This window comes from Pseudorasbora parva, chromosome 11 (genome assembly GCF_024679245.1).
Source record: "Pseudorasbora parva isolate DD20220531a chromosome 11, ASM2467924v1, whole genome shotgun sequence".
Taxonomy (NCBI): Eukaryota; Metazoa; Chordata; class Actinopteri; order Cypriniformes; family Gobionidae; genus Pseudorasbora; species Pseudorasbora parva.
This window is the reverse complement of record NC_090182.1, coordinates 43,453,312-43,474,981: the sequence shown is the minus strand read 5'-3', so window position 1 is coordinate 43,474,981 and position 21,670 is coordinate 43,453,312. Positions and strand designations below refer to the sequence as shown.

The 21,670-nt window shown below is 38.7% G+C and overlaps 1 protein-coding gene across 2 annotated transcripts in view; it reads left to right on the top strand.

The window, feature by feature from the left end:
* htr4 (5-hydroxytryptamine receptor 4) overlaps positions 1–21,670 on the top strand; it is a 149,801-nt gene that overhangs the window by 47,148 nt on the left and 80,983 nt on the right. For both annotated transcript variants that reach the window (XM_067456678.1, XM_067456679.1), the window contains exons 3-4: positions 4,222–4,335; positions 16,157–16,357. In XM_067456678.1, coding sequence (XP_067312779.1) covers positions 4,222–4,335; positions 16,157–16,357 — 315 coding nt within the window. The remainder of the gene's footprint in view (positions 1–4,221; positions 4,336–16,156; positions 16,358–21,670) is intronic.

The window sequence follows — 21,670 nt, the reverse complement described above, 5'->3', positions numbered from 1 at the left end:
ATTTGTGTGTCCAAACTTTTATGGGTACTGCATATAGAATACAGTATTTACATATATATATATATACAGTGGCGGCTGGTGATATATTTTTTTTGGGGGGCGTGGTTTTTTTTGTGGGGGGGGGGGGGGGTAATTTACGTATATTAAAGAATAATTGCGTATATTTAAGTATAATTATGTTAATTTAAGTATAATTTACTTATAAATTATACATAATAATAATAAGTATATAAGTATAATTACTTATAAATTATTTTACTTATTTATAAATCAAATAAGTAAAATAAATACAAAGCAGTACCAAGAAGCATGGTTGACTAAATTCAAGCATTAAAGAGAAAACAGTGTCTGCACTTTTTATCTTTTTACATATTTATTTCCCATATATAATTGAACAAGGAAAGGAAAAAACAAAAGTAGCAACAACAGACTGGCATGTTGACTACTTGAACATAAATTTTGCTCTCCTTTCTTTCTGGCCAGCAAATTTCTCAATTACTCTCTGATTAAAGTCAGTCAGTGACAAGTCTCTTTTCCATGGACAGCAATGCAAGTGCATTCAGCCTCTCCTGGGTCATGGTGTTTCTGAGAAAAGTTTTTATTTTTTTCAAGGTCGAAAAGCACCTCTCACTCACTTTGAAATAAGAGACAGTGAAAGCAAAAAATGGCAATGCTACCGTCACATCCAGTCAGCCACCTCCTTTTCTCATAACAAGCGCGGGTGAAGCTCCGAGTGTAGCTTCGTCCTCTGTCACTGGACTGCTGCTGAATTTGTAAATCGGGCTGGTCCGGTCCGAGATCCTTAATTCTTATTTTTTTCTTCCAGCGAACGCCTTGTGAAAGGATTTTTTTGTAAATCAATCACAGAATTTAGTTTGACTGCTGCCATTTCTACGAATGTTTAGGCGGGCGGGGTCAGAGTGACGTTGTCACCAACGCTCTCTCGCAGTAGTGGCCAAGAGCGTAACATTGAATGACAGTTGACGAGAACCAATCAGATTGGATCAAAAAACATGTATGCAATTCTGATTCGCCAGGGACGCAGCGACCTGCGCCCGGAGGAGAATCTTTAAGAAACCAATTAGAGACCAGCTTCAGGTCACATGCTGCCCAACGATTTATGGACTCAGAAAGACATCCATTTGTCCGGCGTCCCTCGCCCATGAATCCGCATGAAACATTAAAAAACATATAAAATAGTTTCTTTTTTATTAAGGCTCTTAATTACCCGCTGGCACATCATATGAGTAAACTATTTTATTTTTATTTCATTTTTGTATACATGTATATTTCTGGAATTGTGATGGGGGCATAACAAAATTAACAAAAACGAAAAAATTACAAAAATTACGACTTTATTCAACAATTTCTTCTTTTCTATATCTGTCTCCTACGTTGCTCACGTAGAAAACACAGTGCAGCGCTTCAGGTTCTATGTCAGAACATTGGCTTAATAATCAATAAATATATATTTTTTAATTTCAATAAAATAAAATAAAAATCAGTGCAAGATGCTGCAAGAGACTAAAGCGCAATAGTCAATCTAGCCCATGCTCACAAAGAAAAACGATGGAAAAGCAGTGCAGAGGAATGCAAAAAATGTATTTTTGCGTCCGTCGAAAATAGACGAGGCGTCTATGTTTAGCAAAGCGGAGCGGCGAGTGGCTGTGATCAGCTCCGGCTGATCACGATCTGGCTGTGGTAGACGCGTCGCAGCCGTAACACGCCGCCAACACATACTGTGAGAAGATTTGTCTGTGCTCTGATCCAAAGCGCACACGTCTCACACCATGCAAATATTGACTTCTCTTTCTAGTCTTAAGCTTGAACGAACAAAATCACATTAAAAGTATGTCAACATGTCCATCTTGATGAGTAGGCTATCCAAGCAAACATAGTCTGTACATGGCCTAAGAGAACTTAATACATTCGAGAAAGATGATGCATATCTGTGCATTAGGTCTTAAAGGGGCAGTAGCCTTCCTTTTTATCTTTGCTCTATTGTATTTATCTATGCTGCTGCTTGTATTTAAATAATATGTTCTTATTTGTTTTATTTGTTGTTCTTTTGATAGAAGTCCTTTTTTCCCTGAACATGGCAAATACGAACCATACCGAAATCATGAACCTAAAACTGCGATACAAACCGAACCATGAGAAATCTGGACCGTTACACCCCTACTTATATTTTAGTACATGGGTTCAGTTGGACGAGTGCATGTAATTTGTGACTAACAGAGACTGTTTTTGCTTTTTATATTAGAAAGAAAGAAAGAAAGAAAGAAAGAAAGAAAGAAAGAAAGAAAGAAAGAAAGAAAGAAAGAAAGAAAGAAAGAAAGAAAGAAAGAAAGAAAGAAAGAAAGAAAGAAAGCTGAGATTGACAGCTTGGTTGCAGAAGGGATTTCTTATCAATGGCTTATGTTCAATGTATGGAAATAAAATGTTTTAATCTAGAGGAGTGTGTTCATTTAATCCTACAGGCATATTTCAAGAACTGCTTACCTCACTCCAGAAATCATTTTTCTGATACTTCATCCTTATTCAGATCTCCTGAATATTAAATTCTATGTCTATTTATATTTCTTTCTTTACTCCAGTTGTCCTGAGCGCTGCCATGATGGATGAAACCAACTGAATCTACAATATCTCACTCTAGGATTATATAAACTCTTGAAATTAACAATATATTGTCACAGAAAATAGCAGATCCAAGTAATCAAAGTGAAAGATCTAAATGTTGGGTTTATTATATTCACACTTGGCATTTCGTGTTGTCTGGTATTCTCTGATTTATTCATTTATTGTTATTATTTATTGTTTCTTTAAACAACAAATTCACTTTAGACAAGTCGCTGCAATATGAACACATATCTGTTCAGATCTGTACTCTGGGTAAAGCTTTATAGCTCATGAACAAGAGAAGTGTCAAGCGTTCTGCGGTTGAGCTGACTCTTTATCGGTTATCTCGAATTCCCTGCCATTCATTAGTCTCTAATGTGCGGTAGGGGGTTACCTCTCCTAGAGCCTGCAGTCACAATATCAGGCTTTAGCCTACAATTATATAGTCAGTGTCAATGTTGAGGGGAAACATTGCGTCCGCTAAGAACATTTGAGTTTATAGGTTTTTTGAATTTTTCTATATATACACAAGAACATGATTTTCAAAATGTTATTTACCATCTATAGGCCAGATTTTCTAACAAATTGCTCTTTTGGCAAAAAACTACTGTATTAAAACTACAGTACTAAAAAAATACTGTCAGGATTTACTGAAGACACGCAGTGAAAAGTAGGAGCTGAAAAGGCGTTGACATAGTTATCTTTGCGGCTGAACTTATTGCATATGCATTTGTAGGAGTTTCCCTTTCAGATGCAAAAGTTATGGGAGGAGAGTATTTAAATGAATCACGCAAGGCGATTTACTAAGGTTTGTGCTAGTCAATTTACTGGTATTTGCGCCATAATTTAACGCTCTAAAAAGGCACGTGTTAAAAAATATGCTAATTTGTGCTTCTTTTGTTAGGCTGTTTTAGACATTATGGAAATGATCCGGCTGCTTCAGACTCCAGTCTGGGCCTTTTATGGAATTATCCATAAAATTGTATCTCACGCTAACATGTTAAAAACTCAGAACTAATGTAAAAGATTAAAGATATACTTTTATGTACACTAATAGTTAAATTGTGCTTAAAAGAAAACTAATATGATACAATATGACTAGTATGATTATTTGTAAGATTGATATTTTATCCAAAATATTATTATATACACTAGTAAGATTTTTTTATGTTTTTGAAAGTAGTCTCTCACCAAGGTTGCATTTACAGTAAAAAACAGTAATAACATTTTTTAATCCGTGATGATCATCCGTAATATAAAGAAATGATCTTTTTTCACAAGGAGGAATTGTGAAGTCTTACTCTGTTTTGGCCACACTGTGTGGGCAATGTGCTTTCTATTCCTGGGCAGTGCTCTTACGCTGCTGTTTCCATGGGAATCAAGGTGGCAAAACCTTTTTAAAATGTTAACATTTAACAATTAGCCAATGAAACTTACTTAAAATGCATGAAATACCTTTAAAAGAAAACATTTCTTCAATGAAAATTATGCACCAGCGCTATTTATAGTCGCCTTCAAGACTGACAGTTATCAGTATTTTTTTTTCGTTCCCTATAATCAACTGATTTTCAGTAAGTTTGTGTCTTCTCTCTGTTACCACAGCAACAGCTTGGCGAAGACGGTTGCTCTCATCAGCTTCCTGTCACTGGTCATGCTTATGAGCGTCCTGGGCAACCTGCTGGTTATGGTGGCCGTCTGCAAGGACCGGCAGCTCAGGTCAGAAACCGCCCGTCTCCGCCCACTGCTCTCCACTTATCTCTCACCCAGGGGGAAACATCCCTTTTTAGCATTTCGTTTGTGCAGCTCAAGTAAACTGGCATGACTCATGTTCAAAGTAATTCTTACTGGATGGTTCTTTTTTGGTTTTGCAGAGTTTAAACATCATCTGACTGGCAGGCTTTTTATGTATTTTCTTCTCACTCTGCATTTTTTTAAATAACAGAATTTGCTTTAAAGGATATATAGCAGGATATAAATATATAAATTCAGGATATAAATTCAAATTCACCACCAAATTCTTTGGTGCAAGTCTCTGTAACATGGCAGTATAGCAACTCAATGCTTGAACACTAACAATAAACATAAATAACACATTTAATAAAGTGCAGTGTGTAGTGATGTATTATTTGCCACAGTTCAGCAGTCTGATGGCCTGCGAGAAATAGCTGTCTCACAGTCTACTGGTGCGGGTCCTGATACTCCTTACTGTCTGCCTGATGGAAGAAGCGATAGCAGATTATTGCTCGGGTGGCTAGAGTCTCCAATGGTCTTCTGTGCTTTCCTCACACATCGCTGAGTGTATAACCTGGAGGGAGGGAGGCTCACCTCTGATGATGTGGGGTTGGGGTTAGGGTGAGTAGGTGAGTTAGGGTTAGGGTTAGGGTGGGTGAGTAGGTGGGTTAGGAATAGGGTGCATGAGTAGGTGGGTTGGGGTTAGGGTGGGTGAGTAGGTGGGTTGGGGTTAGGGTAGGTGAGTAGGTGGGTTGGGGTTAGGGTGGGTGAGTAGGTGGGTTGGGGTTAGGGTAGGTGAGTAGGTGGTTTAGGGTTAGGGTGGGTTAGTAGGTGGGTTAGGGATAGGGTGCATGAGTAGGTGGGTTGGGGTTAGGGTGGGTGAGTAGGTGGGTTGGGGTTAGGGTGGGTGAGTAGGTGGGTTGGGGTTAGGGTAGGTGAGTAGGTGGGTTGGGGTTAGGGTGGGTGAGTAGGTGGGTTGGGGTTAGGGTAGGTGAGTAGGTGGGTTAGGGTTAGGGTGGGTGAGTAGGTGGGTTAGGGTTAGGGTGGGTGAGCAGGTGGGTTACGGTTAGGGTGGGTGAGAAGGTGGGTTAGGGATAGGGTGCATGAGTAGGTGGGTTGGGGTTAGGGTGGGTGAGTAGGTGGGTTGGGGTTAGGGTAGGTGAGTAGGTGGGTTAGGGTTAGGGTGGGTCAGTAGGTGGTTTAGAGTTAGGGTAGGTGAGTAGGTGGGTTGGGGTTAGGGTTAGGGTAGGTGAGTAGGTGAGTAGGTGGGTTAGGGTTAGGGTGGGTGAGTAGGTGGGTTGGGGTTAGGGTAGGTGAGTAGGTGGGTAAGGGTAAGGGTAGGTGAGTAGGTGGTTTAGGCTTAGGGTGGGTGAGTAGGTGGGTTTGGGTTAGGGTAGGTGATTAGGTGGGTTAGGGTTAGGGTGGGTGAGTAGGTGGTTTAGAGTATAGGGTGGGTGACTAAGTGGTTTAGAGTTAGGGTGGGTGAGTAGGTGGTTTCGAGTTAGGGTGTGTGAGTAGGTGGTTTAGAGTTAGGGTGGGTGAGTAGGTGGTTTAGAGTTAGGGTGGGTGAGTAAGTGGATTAGGGTTAGGGTGGGTGAGTAGGTGGTTTAGGGTTAGTGTGGATGAGTAGGTGGTTTAGCATTAGGGTGGGCAAGTAGGTGGGTTAGGGTAGTTGAGTATGTGGTTTAGAGTTTGGGAGGGTGAGTAGGTGGGTTAGGGTTAGGGTGGGTGACTAGGTGGTTTAGAGTTAGGGTGGATGAGTAGGTGGTTTAGGGTTAGGGTGGGTGAGTAGTTGGGTTGGGGTTAGGGTGGGTGAGTAGGTGGATTGGGGTTAGGGTGGGTGAGTAGGTGGGTTGGGGTTAGGGTAGGTGAGTAGGTGGGTTAAGGTTAGGGTGGGTGAGTAAGTGGGTTAGGGTTAGGGTGGAGGAGTTGGTGGGTTGGGGTTAGGGTGGGTCAGTAGCTGGGTTAGGGTTAGGGTGGGTGAGTAGGTGGGTTAGGGTTAGGGTGAGCAGGTGGGTTAGGGTGGGTGAGTAAGTGGGTTAAGGTTAGGGTGGGGGAGTAGGTGGGTTAGGGTTATGGTGGTTCATTAGGTGGGTTAGGGTTAGGGTGGGTCAGTAGGTGGGTTAGGGTTAGGGTGGGTCAGTAGGTGGGTTAGGGTTATGGTGGGTTAGTAGGTGGGTTAGGGTTAGGGTGGATGAATAGGTGGGTTAGGGTTATGGTGGGTCAGTAGGTGGGTTAGGGTAAGGGTGGATGAATAGGTGGGTTAGGGTTAGGGTGGGTCAGTAGGTGGGTTAGGGTGGGTGAGTAGGTGGGTTAGGGTTAGGGTGGGTGGGTTAGTGTTAGGGTCAGAATAGGGTCTTATCTAGTGAAATGATCGTAATTTTCAAGAAAAAATAAATTAATATATACTTTTTAAACTCAGATGCGCATGATTCTAGCCTGACAAGCCAGACCCACATCAAGATGTTTGGTCTGGAAACTCACCATAGACAGGGCTCAGTCCGAGGGGCGGGATAAACGGTTGTCTTTCAAACTCCCTCTGCACGCGATAGGATAGCGCTACACCAACCGGAGCAACGACGGTGAAGGGGAGCTCGCTGACTGATTAAACATTCGCCGTATCCGGTCGGCTAAACTCCGAACACATCTTCCCTTTTGTAAGAATGACTTCAGTGCCGTTCTTTGTTCTTTTCTCAGAGGAAAGCTTAACTCCAAATCTTCTGGAGGCGCGGGCAGAGCTGATTCGAAAGACCGCCGCCGTTCGCCAGTTTCTGTGTTTACTAGAAGACTGTGTTACTAGAAGCACGCAAACGCAACTCGGCCGTCGTCATTATGGCCCCGCCCGCCGACTCTATAGCCTACACGATGTGATTGGGCCGTCCAGATTCTGAGGAATACAGCTCAGATAGGAATTGAGAGTTGCTAGACCACACTTGCGGGCAAATTAAATTTGCTGCCGCTAGGGTGCGTCTAGATTTCTAGGCTAGCATGATTCTTCATCACATTGGAAAGGTCATGTGTAATGTAAGTGGAAGCACCAACCCAGTGCCAAAAAACTCACCCTAACCCTCTCATGTTCTCCTCCAAATTTAAAATGTTATGACATTGTTTATACCTTTATTTCTTTATTTCTTTAAATTTCTTTTGATTTAGTCTTTGCACATTGGTTTTAACACTGGGTCGGTACATCCACATACCGTGACCTTTCCGACATGATGGCGTCATGTGTGTGGAAGTCATGCATCTGAGGTCAGCTAGATAAGACCCCGATTCCTCAGCTGGGATCGTGCAGAGCCCTTTGATGACCTTTGAAACTGCTTTGATTTGGACCTTCAAACTGTTGGTTGCAACTGAAGTCCATTATATGGAGAAAAATTCTGGAGTGTTTTCCTAAAAAATGATTTTCGACTGAAGAAAGACATAACAACGCAATCACATGAAAATGCGTATCAGTGGTACAAGTGCGCAGTGTCATGGAACGTATACGCTAAAATGAGTTTTGGCATGTATGGTACCCAGTTTTTTCGCATGCATATGATACGCACTTTATGACGTGTATATTACACACTCTTGGGTAGGATGGGGGTTTGTGCTTATAATATGCCTTAAAGTGCGTATCTTATGCACGCGAAATACTGCGTACCATGTGCACACCAAAACTATTGTATATTGGCCTATACATTCCACAGCATTGCACGGTCATATTATTCATACGCATTTTTATGTGATCGGGCTCAACATTAACATCTTGGATGCAATGGTTGTGAGTAATTTATCAGGAAGTGAACTAATCCTTTAATATTTTATCTGAAATATTAAGACATACGGTTTAATTCAGAAGTTTGGAATCAAAAATACAGTAAAAACAGTAATAACAATGTCTCTCAAGCCTGTAGGCACCAGTATGTTTTTCTTTGAAGTCATATCGATTATCTACATTCATCAAGGTTACCAAGAAACTGTTTGTAGTGTCAAAGAGGTAGTCATGCACTGAACGTTATGTCTTGATTGTAGTGATAAATGTCCTTAAAATAGACCGTCCGATCACTCCTCCAGCATGCAGTTTTGTCTTTTACACACAATACACAGGTTAATGTTTAACTGTGAAGAAGCTCCTCATTGTTTAATGGTGTCTCTGGCAACAGTGGGCGTCTCGTTTTTGTTTTGTTTTTTGTTTAGCCAGCTCATAAACACTTCTACATAGCCTCTTCGGGTTTTATTTCAGTGGGTAATTAGCAGCTTGTTAATTAGTCCTTTGGAGTCCTGCTGGGTTCTTGGAAAACTATGCAGCAATTGTTTTTACATCAATGAAAGCCACTGGCTGAATGGAGCTCTGAGTCCTTTATGAACATAAATAGTCCAAGTCTGACAGGAAATAACAGTGGTTGTTTGCTTAGGCTCCAGATCTCCACCCCCAGATCCCATTTCATACTGTATCAGCATCAGACTGTCTAGAAAGTGTCAACACTATCACGAATGTGAAATTCTAAAGAAGCCGCTTATACGGTCAGAGATGGATCTTCTGAAGCATCCAATTTCCTTCTGAAGATGTGATTCTTAGGTTCTTAAAGGGACAATTCGCCTAAAAATGTCTGTCCAAAAATTCAAACCTTATTTACTTGCTATCATGTTGTTCTGAAACTGTATGACTTTCTTGTGTAGAACATAAAAGAAGATATTTTCAAGACATTTCTTACAATATCTTCTTTTACCTCCCACTCTCCTTTCAATGCTGACAAACAACTAATATTTACTTGATTACTGTTTGATTTACAAACTGTAGAATTCATGAAAAAAAATATCATATCTTTGGGGTCAGGAAATTATTTATTTATTTTAGAACGAAAATAATTATTTTCAGCAAATATGCATCATATTGAACGAAAGTGACAGTAAATACCTCATTTATAATGTCAAAAAAATGTAATGTCAAATAAATGCTGTTCTTTGGAACTTTCTATTCATCAAAGAATCCTTGAAGAAAAATAAATCAAGCAGAAATATTAAACTACAAATTCGGCTTTCATCATCACAGAAATGATTTACACAAATTGTTTTATATTGTGACTTTGAGTGAATAAAAAAAAAAAGCTCTCTATAGTATGTAAGCAAAAGACATTTATTTTAAGAAACAGGAACAAAATTACTGACCATAAATGTTGGTGTACATTTCATATGTTTGCATTGAGGTTGTATGATGGACGATCTTAAGGCATCTTGATCATTTAAAGGGGTCATGATATGAGATATCAAATTTACCTTGACCTTTTGACATACAAGTCTTTATAGACATATGCATTTGCATATGACTGCTCACAAAGCAAGACATCATCAAATAGTTATACATCATCAAACCATAGGCTCCACCCACTAGCATTCAGTTGATTAACGGCTGACATTTTCCTACACTGGATCGCATAAAAAGCAAATAGAAACCATTATAATCACTGACATTACAATCACTGATCCAGTCTACACTGGATACAGCTTACAGATGTGTGTTCAGTGTCTGACATACTGCACGCTCTTGAATCTGTCAACAACAGGAGGAATAGGCAAAGCAAGGCAAGTTTATTTATATAGCACCTTTCATACACAAATCAAAGTGCTTTACATAGAAATGAATTAAAATAGCGAAAACATAATAAAGAAATAAGAATACCATGTGTAAGAATTAAAAATAAAAACATTTATTATTTTAAATTAAATTTTATATTAAATTAAATTATTATTGTATAAAATATAATAAAAAATGGTGACAAATAGTTCTCAGCCTGACTGATTCCCTAAATCTGGGTACCCCTATCTGAGATGGAAGAGATGGAGCAGGTTCGGGAGCTATTACGAAATAGTAAATAGAAATGTGTAAATAGTAAATAGAATTTTTTTTATTAACATTATAAGCAGGGCTAGTGGTTTTCCTAGCAGTTACTAGCCACTCAGCATTTTCACAGGCCACAATTTTGCTGTTTGGAATTACATTTTATATGATTAAAGTTGACTTGGGCATGCTTAAATTACTTGATTTTGAGTAATTTTAAATTTAAAACCCTTTCAAACTTTCAAATGCAGAGTGACCCCCCCAAATCAAGACTACATATCAACTGGGATGTCCAGGTGGCCAATATGAGCATAGGCTAATATGAGAAATTTAAGGCGATATTAGTTATTTTTGTTAGGCTATACAAAAGAACAAACAAGCAAATTACGAAATCAATAGTAAATTAAATTTGGACATGGACATAATATTCATAATATTCATTACCCACCTGTTTACATACACTTCAGCAATAGCCGACTGTGTTCATGCGAGATACTCCACGCGATGGACATTTTGACATCTGTGTTCAAGTGTATTTGACTATTCAGGCGCAAGGAGAACTGATCACACATGCAACACACACACACAGAGAGAGAGAGAGAGAGAGAGAGAGAGAGAGAGAGAGAGAGAGCGCTTCTGTTGTGTCATTCAGCGCAATTCCGCCTATCCCACCTTCACTAACTGCAAGGTAATTGATAAAGAATTGTAATTGAATTATAATTGTGTGATACGACGGTATTGGCATTTCATTTGGCTATAGTGTAAATTATATTCAACCCACCAAATTGGCTAGTGGGATCGGCTGCCTTCCCGCCACAGCTGAAATCTGCCCGCATTTGGCGTTTTGGTGGGTGTTAATGTCAAGCCCTGATTAAAAGTGAATCTCAGGGAACATGTCATGACCCCTTAAAGTTCATTAAAATTATTTGCTATTCAATTTAATAAACTCGCAAACCTTCATGTTTTATGTCTTATGAACAATCTTGAAGGAGAGAAGGAACCGTTTACGGAGCTCTGTACAGTAAATGCTGTCGGTTTCTTTTGTGTCTCAAGCCTGGAGGCAGCGCTATGCTTCTTATCTCCTCAAACATCATGCCACACATCACTTCATACATTCCTTCCTATTTTTCATGGACTCTGCTTCCTTCTGATTTATAAATTGCGTATATTGTCCCGTACCACCCAGATTTTTCACTCAGAGGTCATGTTTCCACTCTACCACCTCTGTAATGCTTATCTGATAAGAGAAGTCATGAGACATATCATCTAAAAATAATCTCAGTGTTACCAGTTGAGTCATGTGCCAAATGTTATGTCATGAAAGTAATGATGTCTTTAAAATAGGCTGCCCTCTCTAGGTCAAATGGAACATCTGGTGCCATTTTGCTTTAATGATGCATCCAAAAGGGATTTGTAAATACTAACACACTATCTGAGGGTGTAATTATTGGATGCCTGTTGCTTTTCATTCTTCAGAATTGCTGTCAAATGTTCATGAAAGCCAATCAGTGCTCCTCTCCGCATTCTTTCAAAGATGTATATGTATGTATGTATTTATTTATTTGACAGGGACAATGCAGAAAAAAACATTGCTACAATTTCATGCTGCCGATGCTCCACATATAGGCTTATAGCCAAAGGCTAATTTGCAGCCCCAGTCCCTGGTTAGGCTTTTAAAACAACAAGAAAACATCACACACACACACACAAAAGAAAATGAAAAAGAAAAAAAGAACAAAAAAGAAAAAGAAAACTAAAACTATATTGTTCACAGGCAGCTGGTATGCGGATTTTATAGCATGTTATGGTTACGTGACAGAATGATTTGAGCCTATTAATGCTTCTCAGTGAGCTAGATATAGATCTGTGTGTTCAGAAGCTCAAGCAAGATTTTATTACTCATTAATAGGGTGCCCAGAGCTCTGGACATTATCAAGGGGAGTGAACATTATGACAACCCATCAGCAACGTACCACACACATAGCGCAGACACACGCAGACAAGTTCAGTAGATATCGTGTTACTGTTTTCTCCAACTAATTGATCTAATTATGAATATTCATTTTAAATCATGAGGGAACAGATCTAGGAAAATTAAGTTTGCACACAAGTCACATGGACAATTTGTATCATACAAAGTGTAGTAGTGTAGTGTAGTGTAGTGTAGTAGGATTTTAAACAAATTTTCACTCTCAAATTGCTGGTAAATTTCACAAATAATTACAAAGAAATGGCAAGTATCACATTGAATTAAACATGACATTTTGCAGTTGAAAGACTGAAGTATTTCTTGTTAAAGGGTTACTTCAGAGATTAGCATATGGCTTTGTATCATTAGAAACCCTGGAGTATATTCAAATGATTGTGCTTTCCCCCCTCATATCTCCCTGAGACAAGAGATTTATGCATTTTATTTCTGGAAAAATTCCTCCTATGATGCAAATTGACGATATTTGCATCATAGGAGGAATGTTTGGTCAAAGGCTAAAGACTACAGCCAGCAGAAGTCATTTCCGCATGTTTTGAACCCGCGCATGGGGGAATGGAGATCACACTCACAGCTCAGCTCGCAGCCACAGGCACTCATTTACAATGCACTCATTGTAGTCGCGATTACCTCAGCTCTCATCATGAGAGCTCATCAGCTCATTTATCTGACTCCTGCAGTCAGTGCTCAGTGCTGTGAGACTCGCGCGGTGACTCACTCATTATATTGACCAGACACGTTCAGTTTTTTATTGTAGTGTCTTCTCCAACTCAGACACAGTAATCAAGTAGGTGGCTTTGGAAATGGCCTCACAGGACAGCGAAGCATTCTGGGAATTGTAGTCTTTCATCCCCATGAGACAAAAATACGTTTTCTGTCTTTTCTCAGTCTAGAAGGCACCAAATTCAAAAATAATTTCACATTTCTACTACATTGATGACCCAGTTTAAATACAGATTCATCTTCCCAGCGCTGAAGTACCTCTTTAAACACTCAAATAATCTGTTTTAATTACAACTTTGAAAACTTAGTGTCCATGCTTGTTTCCTAATCTTTTAAAAATAAAATAAAAAGTCAGTTTCACAGACAAAGCTTAAGCCTAGTCCTGGACTACAAAAGATTTGCATGAATGTTTCACCAGTCAGTATTACATATTTGGGTCTTTAGCGACCCAGATCAGAGTCCTGCAACGGGTCGGGTACCCGCATAAAAGTGGCTAAAATGGGTGGATTGTGTTATTTATAAAATTCACGGGCGGGGATGCGGGCGGATAATTAACTCTGTGCGGGCGGGTAGTAGCACGGATGGGCGGATGAAAAATATTGTGCAATATTTCTGTGGCAAAGTGCGAGAGAGAGAGAGCGAGAGCGAGACCAGGGCGTGATTGTGAATGAGCGTCACCTGAGAGCCACACCGGTCTCGAGTCCTCTGAGGGAGCTCGGAAGCATATACGAGAGATCACCAGACCTGGATTTGACGTTGAGTTGTGTTTACTTATTATTATGTGTGTGCGCTTGGCAGATGTCCATGAGCATGAGGGGCTGCCTACGTTACTTTCGTTTTGTTTGGTTAAAGTCTTTTAAATGTTCGCCGGTTCCCGCCTCCTTCTTCCCCCATCGAACATATTGTAGGCTATTACAATTTCTATGTCCAAATTACCATTACACATACACGCAACAACGATGCCATTTGACCCATCACGTCACCACTGCGACATTGAAACTTTTGTTGATGCCTCTCGTAGCGCAGATGGAGCGAGCGTTGCAGGAGTAGCAATGGATGAAGGAAAAGTAAAGTTGGTGAGTGGAGTAAATTAAATTGTTGACAATGAGTCTTTAAAGGCACTTTTGCCTGTTTCATTAGCCCATTCATGACGCTGTTGATGTTGAGAGAGGTGCAGGATAAAAAATAAAGCATTTTATTTTGAATGTTTTAGTAATGTTTTAGATAAATCATGTGTGATTTATCGCGGGCACGGGTCGGGTAACGGGCCAGATATTAACGGGTCTGGGCGGGTACGGATTTAATTTTGAAATGTTCACGGGTCACGGGTCGGATCTGGTTCTAAACCTTGCGGGTACGGGCGGGGGCGGGTCTCCAAAAATGGACCCGTGCAGGACTCTGACCCAGATCGATAGCTCTCACAATAATATATAACTCTCCTGACATTAGAGTAACAATTACAGAAGAATAAAATAAAACGTATTTGATACATTTTGGAGCTTGTAAGGGTTCAGTTTGAGCAGATGTTTTATTCCATCATCGCTGTCCTCACTGATATCATTTCCCAGGACATTCAGCGTCTGGCTCATATTCATGATCTCAAACATATTCTCAAAACTATCATTTTCAACATCTTCGAAATCAATATTTTGATCGCTGACCACTTCTTCATCAGGTCCTCCATCAAGTGTTGGAAGACTCTGTATAAGGGAAACAGGTCAATTTAGCTCAAATTAATGAATTAATGAATAGGGAATTTTGCAAGAGTCTATTTTACGACCCTGCAAATGACTCGTTCTGTGTTCATTTTAACGGGCCATAACTATCAGCTCTGGAGCGGATATTAATATCCACTCAATAGTTAAACACTATTTTAGCCAGGTAACTTAGATCAACAGTTTAAGACATTAAATTTGTAAGCACATCACAAGAACACTTATCTTTAATTACGAACAACACTTTATTGATTACTCTAACATGTATCTAACACAATGTATTTAACATGTATCTAACACAAACACACACACATTTACAAAAGGAGGAAAGTGAGGAAAGAATTTGTTTTAAGAGAGAGAGATGAAATCCCAAGTTTCTAGCAATATATGCATTTATAAAACAACCTGAATGAACCACTGATCATTAACTTTACCTTCTTATCGTTTCTTAAGCAGGGTTATTCGATTAGATATCATTGCACCAGCTCAGTTTAGAATCTGGAGGTTACTTGCGTTTGTGTCTCTTTGTTGTCTGAATGGGAATCCCCTTTTCAGTCCAGGCTGGAGAGGGGTTTTCCTGGTTCGTGATTTGATGGTTTTGCCCGTCTTTTGATGGATGTCTTGGGAAGCCAATCGCGTGGCGTGTTGAGGCTGGATGAAAAGTCTGGTGGGTGTTTTGAAGTTAAAGCGTGCAGAAGATTCAGTTATTGTTGTGCAGTAAAAATATACACTGTCACACACATCGGGTCGTTAGTGACCCTATACACTTTTTTACAAAAGAATGTGTTGGAAAATTCTTTTATGATTTTATATATTTTTATTTTTATTTTATTTATTTTTATATTGTTTGTAATGAATTGATTGAGGAATACAAAGAAGGATGATGTCTAATGTAAAAAAATGAAGGAAGAGGAGGGTGGTGAAAGACATCCCAGGCCACTAAAGACCCGAGGTGTGCATTTAAAGCTGATGATACAGGGGGAAACAATGCTTAAAATGAAGTAGCTGTGTGTGGTGTGCTGCAAATTCAAACAATAGAGCCAATCAAAAGCATCAGAATAAATGCTTACTAAACACCCTTTAAATGTCAGGAGGCATCGTGGACATTGAAAACAGGCAAAGCAACACATTCAGCATATCCTAGATTTTTACAGATATATTCAGATGTAACCCCCTTGTAATCATTAATAATGGTCATTATTAACTAATTAGTAACTAATTTAATTACACTTTTTTAAACAGATTACAGTCACATTTATTTTGTAATTAAACTATGTAATTCTGTTACGTGTAGCTAATTATTCTCCAACCATGGTAAGAGTTAACCTAAAGCAGCTTTCACTGACGTATCATAAAATATATCAGTGCCATTGTTTTGTTTCATGATAAACACCAGTAATGTTTTTTTCTAAGGCATGCTTATTAAAGCTGCTTACATGTCCTAATTTAACTATTACCTAAGGCATAATCTAAACCCTATGTGAAACCGGGCCTTATATTTTAGCTGGATAATTTTTTTTTTTTAGAAAGTAATATGTCCTCTTTATTTTTTTGCTGCAGAAAAATCAAAACCAACTACTTCATCGTCTCGCTGGCGTTTGCTGACCTGCTGGTGTCAGTGCTGGTGATGCCGTTTGGTGCCATAGAACTGATCCATCAGGACTGGATCTACGGGGAGACCTTCTGCCTGGTCCGCACATCTCTGGACGTGCTCCTGACCACCGCCTCCATCCTACACCTGTGCTGTATATCCCTTGACAGGTAAAAAAAAAAATACAAAAAAGACCTTGCCCTTTCAGGATGCTCATGAGGCATCTTGGTTGTGTATAAATCACATGCTATTAATTGAAATTCCATGAACGTATAGTCTTGACACATGACTGCAGTTGCTGTTGTCATGGTAGCCATAAATAGTTTTGCCACAGAGGACAAGCAATTGAGAGTTTAGTTGGACTGTGTAGTGATGCTGTTTCCATGGTGACCTATGTGTGGCCACGCAAAGTCCCTTGCCAAGTAAATCGTTCACCAACACTGCAGTGATCACATGTGATTATAAAACTAATAAACTCTTAACGTCGAGCAACAGGAACACCTTTACAAAGACTGAGATACATATTGTTGCTGGACAACTTATGACATGGAAATAGTCATGTTAGAGAGGGCTTTTCACACCGGGTAGCACAAAGAGGTGCTAATGGGTTCAGGGAACATTTGAGAGAGGAAAAAAATATTGTAAATATTTTATATATATATAAACTGTGATTGATCTTTTGTTGTTGTCAGATTCCATTGGTGAATAGAGAGTTCAAGAGAACAGCGTTTATTTGAAAAATAAATATTTTGTAAAATTAAAAATATCTCTATTTATACAACAGTGCATTCAGGTTCTTGAATCTAATTGGCTGAAAGCCTTTACCAGCCGTGCGATATTGTCCCAGTATCAGCACTGGAACCGTTTCAACGTTTGTATATATATATATATATATATATATATATATATATATATATATATATATATATATATATACACTGTAAAAAAATTGTTAGAAGAAAAGTTACCTGGTTGTCTTAAAGGTCCCATTCTTTGTGTGTTTTCGAAGCTTTGATTATGTTTACAGTGTGCAATATAACATGAGTTCATGTTTCGCGTGTAAAAAAAACACAGTATTTTTCACACAATTTACTTATCTGTACAGCGCTGTTTCCTCTGTCCTAAAAACGGCCTGATGATTTCCTTGTTCTATGAAGTCCCTCCTTCAGAAACACATAACGAGTTCTGATTGGGCCAGCGCTTCCCGTGTTGTGATTGGACAGCAGCTTAGCGCACTTTGCCCGGAAAGGTCCCGCCTCTTACCATAACGGGGAGATGCAAGCGCTGAATGTGCGCTCTTCTCCACGTGGGAGAGCAACGAGACCACGCCCCCTATTTTGCGTGTTCTTGTGGGCAGAGGGTTAGTCAACAAACGGTTCTAGTGACGTCATTACAGCAGGAAGCGCAGCGGTGTAGTCCAAACCGGCCGTTCGCTGTAGGCTTTGAAAGGGAACTTCTGTTAAATAAAATATCTCGCTTGGCATTGAACTTTGAGCTTTATAATTTTACAGGTATTATTTATGCTCTAACAGCAACATTACACACTAACTAAAGTTTGAAAGATGGAATCGCGAAGAACAGGATCGTTAAAATTTTGAGTTCATTGAAATTAAAATTTTGAGTTAATACAATGAACATTTTTTGAGATTCGACAAAGATTATTAAAATATTATTAAAAGATTTTGTAAGCATATTAGGTAATTGTGTGTGTTTTATTTCTGATGGAGCAGTGAAACATGCCAAATAGTGATATTTTCATGATTTATCAATTTTTTTATGTTTCAGATACAATAATATTTTGAGTTTCTATTAATTAAACAAATTTCCTTCATTGTATCAACTCAAATTTTTAATTTCAATAAACTCAAAATTTTAAGGCAACCAGGTTACTTACTTTTTTAAGTTAAACCAACAACAACAAAAAAATGTACAGAGTATATATATATATATATATATATATATATATATATATATATATATATATATATATATATATATATATATATATATATATATTAACTTCTATATAACTTCTTATACCTTTATAATGAATAAAATTGTTTATTTAAATGTTATTGATCAATAAGTAATATTTTAAATAAATAACATGTCGTATTTGGTATTGAGAAATGGTCCATTAGTGATCGTGATAGAGCTTCAGTCAAGGTTACATTATTAGATGGCAGTAAAAACTGTTTTTATGAGTGAGCCAGAACAAGGAAGTTGGTTTAGCGCTGTCATGGGAAATAAGAACGCAAGATTTCTTAAGAACACATATTGAGTTTTGAAAGGACAGTAAGCTGACATTCAAAAACAGATATTTTTTATAATGGATATTTTACGGAGTGTCTATTTACACCAAGTGCAAATAGCGTACCTTTTTGGCACACGTTATTTACACCGATAATGCCAGGTTGTGACCAGGTTCGAATCTGCTTTTTGCCGAGCTCGTTCTTCTCCCTTTACCCATCACATATCACATATTACTTTCAATAAAAATGAAGAAAATGTTCTAAAAGTGGAAATAAAGTACATAAGGAAATGTTTAACTATTTATTGGGTAGCGTTAGGGGCGGCATAAATGTAATAATTTTAATAAATATAATAATTTACACTCAGTCTATGTTATTATTGCATCCTGTTAATGTACAACAATACTGAGGTCTAAATAGTATGTATCTGTCAAAAATAAATTCTAAATAGCATCTAATTACTATTTATACACAGGTATTAACTGCTACTTTCACATGGTGCCAATATAATATATCACTACTTTCACCTGGTGCAAATAGCTGCTGCCGTAATATTTTGGCCATCGACCTGATTGACCAATATCATAATCATACTCTGTATATCAGCACTGCATATTGCTCTTTTAATGCAATCTTGCTGAATGAATTTATTAATTCCTATTAAAAAAATGTATACATGAAAATATATACCATTAAATTTTAAGAAATGGGTTCCCCACAGGGGATTACTCTATTTGATAGTGTTTGACATCAGAAAGTTTGAAAACCTTGTATGTAGCAGAGGATTTTATGCAAAGTAACTTACAGCTATTATAGAAAAAAAGAAAAAAAATTCTCTTTGGACCAACCCGGAGTTAAGTACCTTGCTCAAGGGCACAGTGGTGACAAATAAATATGAATAAACTGTTCTTATGTTCGCTTTGGCATACGTTTATGATTTAAGATCCATAAACGCTGAAGGTTTCATAAAAGAGTGTTGCTCTTTGTGAAACGTTAAGGTTGTTTGTTGAAGAAGCTGTAATTTTCTTCTGCTTGCATTCGGAGAGGAAATGTTTTATCAAACCTGCCAGTGCACCATCATGTTTGCCCCAGTCTGATCTTATCGTTTTTTCTGCATTTAACTGTAATGGACAATTTGTCTGAACTCTGTGAATGGGCGTTCAACTATAGTACATTTTATGTTTCGACAATGACATTCTCTTTAGTTTCTGGCCTTGTTCTCGTTGGCAGCAAATGCTCTATTGTGAATAAGAACAGGAGAAAATAGGAGGTACCTGAACACGGTTTAGTATCTCAAACATCTTGTGTGACTCTGGCACATTGTAAAGCTACTCCACTTAGCAGTTCAATAAAGCACTAAGCCTTAGTATGCACTTCCCTCTGGTGTGCACCACCCTTTCAGCTCCAGTCCTTTAGCCCAGAGTGATGCGTTAGACCAAAGGACTGATATTCAGGATGAGCTTTGAGTGCTCAGCGGCTTCACTAGTTTACGTCATCCGGCCCCTGCAGTCACACAGACTGCCTTCCAGTGCTTCGCTTGTTAAAGGGGGCATGAGGGCACACTGAGAGGAGGGAGACTGGTAATGTTTGGTTTGTTACAAAATGTACCTCTTTCTCCATCTGACGTGCATGTGTACTTTCTTTCCTTCTTTCTTTATTCTTGCCCACGGTTTTACTGACTTGAGAGTCAAATGATGTGACTATCTACATTGCTACAGTACATTCCCTGCCTACAAACAAGCATACTGTACAGCATTGCAGTCTATGCATACTATAGTCGTCTGTCTTCTAGTTTTAAGAACATTTGAAGTAAATAATTGATTCATCTTCATGCCATCATGAGTTGCTTTTGATGCAACGGCCATCATTTAAATGAAAATGGAAAAAAAATCACAGCAATCGATTCACAATGATTCCTTCCCTGCTATTTTTTTTTTTAGAAATACAGTATATTATTATATTAAATGCAGTGAAAATTGTTTTGAAACACTTTCCTTAAATGGAAAATGGTCTACCTTTCCTTTAAAGGGGTCATGAACTGGCTTTTAAAAAAAAATGTATACTGTTGTCTGAGGTCAACTAATGACATTCGTGTGGTTTTTACATTCAAAAACATCATAACTAATAACTAATAGGCTATTTTCTACACTGGTTTTGAGGCTCTCTCCTGAACGCTGGGTTTTGATGGGTGTGCCGCACTGGAGACTTGGAAGTAAACGCACACGGCTAGGATTGGATAAGATTTGCATATTTAATGAGCTTCAGCTTCCCTGTCAGTTCACATGATGAGGGATTGTTTTGAAAGCTGCAACCGGAATGATTCTCTGACAGGGCTCAGTCTCAAAACGTATTTATCAAATACACACAATGATTTATCTCTCATCCAACCGTGATTTATTTATTTTTTTTATAACTTGGCCAGGCCGATCGGTGGATATAAGCGTGAACCTCACACATACACACACGTGTGTGCTCTTCAAACACAACGGAGATCAAGAAATTAATGTTATTTCACTATTTAAGATTCACCGGCCTGCCAACGCTCTTACGTTTTGGTAGCCCGTCTCAGAAAACCCTTAGCCCCAGGAAGTTGGGCTTTGCGAGCCCTGGGAGTCTGATACTGAATCACAATGAACCAACAAATAAAGGATTCTCCAGCTTGTGACAGCGTGCTAAGATATGTTCTGTTAGACACGTCACTTACTCACACGATCTGTAACAATGCAATACTATCACAAATAAAAAAACACGTTTTTACTCACGTAAGTGTGTTGCACCATTCCTGTCGGATCTAATATAGAAGGCACAGCATTGTGTTTTAACCTCAATATGTCTGCAAATCCAGTCTCGAATCTAATCTAAATCTCTGTTTACACACGATTATCTTGCTGTCTTCGGTGTGTTTATTGCTCGGGAGCGTGATTAGTTTAGCTCCACGTGTCGGTGGGCGGGGCTACAGAAGCAGCGTACACAAAGCGGCGTAAAAAAAAATATCATCCTTCTAATACGTCATTGATTTGAGAGCCTTGTTTTCTGGGCCTGGTGTCTATAAAAGCTTTTCTTTGACAAACAAGGGAGTTTTCAGCTCTGAAACTTACAGGATAATCTTATATTACCATGACCTTTTATATATCAAAGGCTCAAGGGAAAGTTAATTTCTCAATTCATCATCCCTCTAACCCACTAATAGCATTGAATGTTAATAGCAATGCGGCAGTTTTTTACGTGATT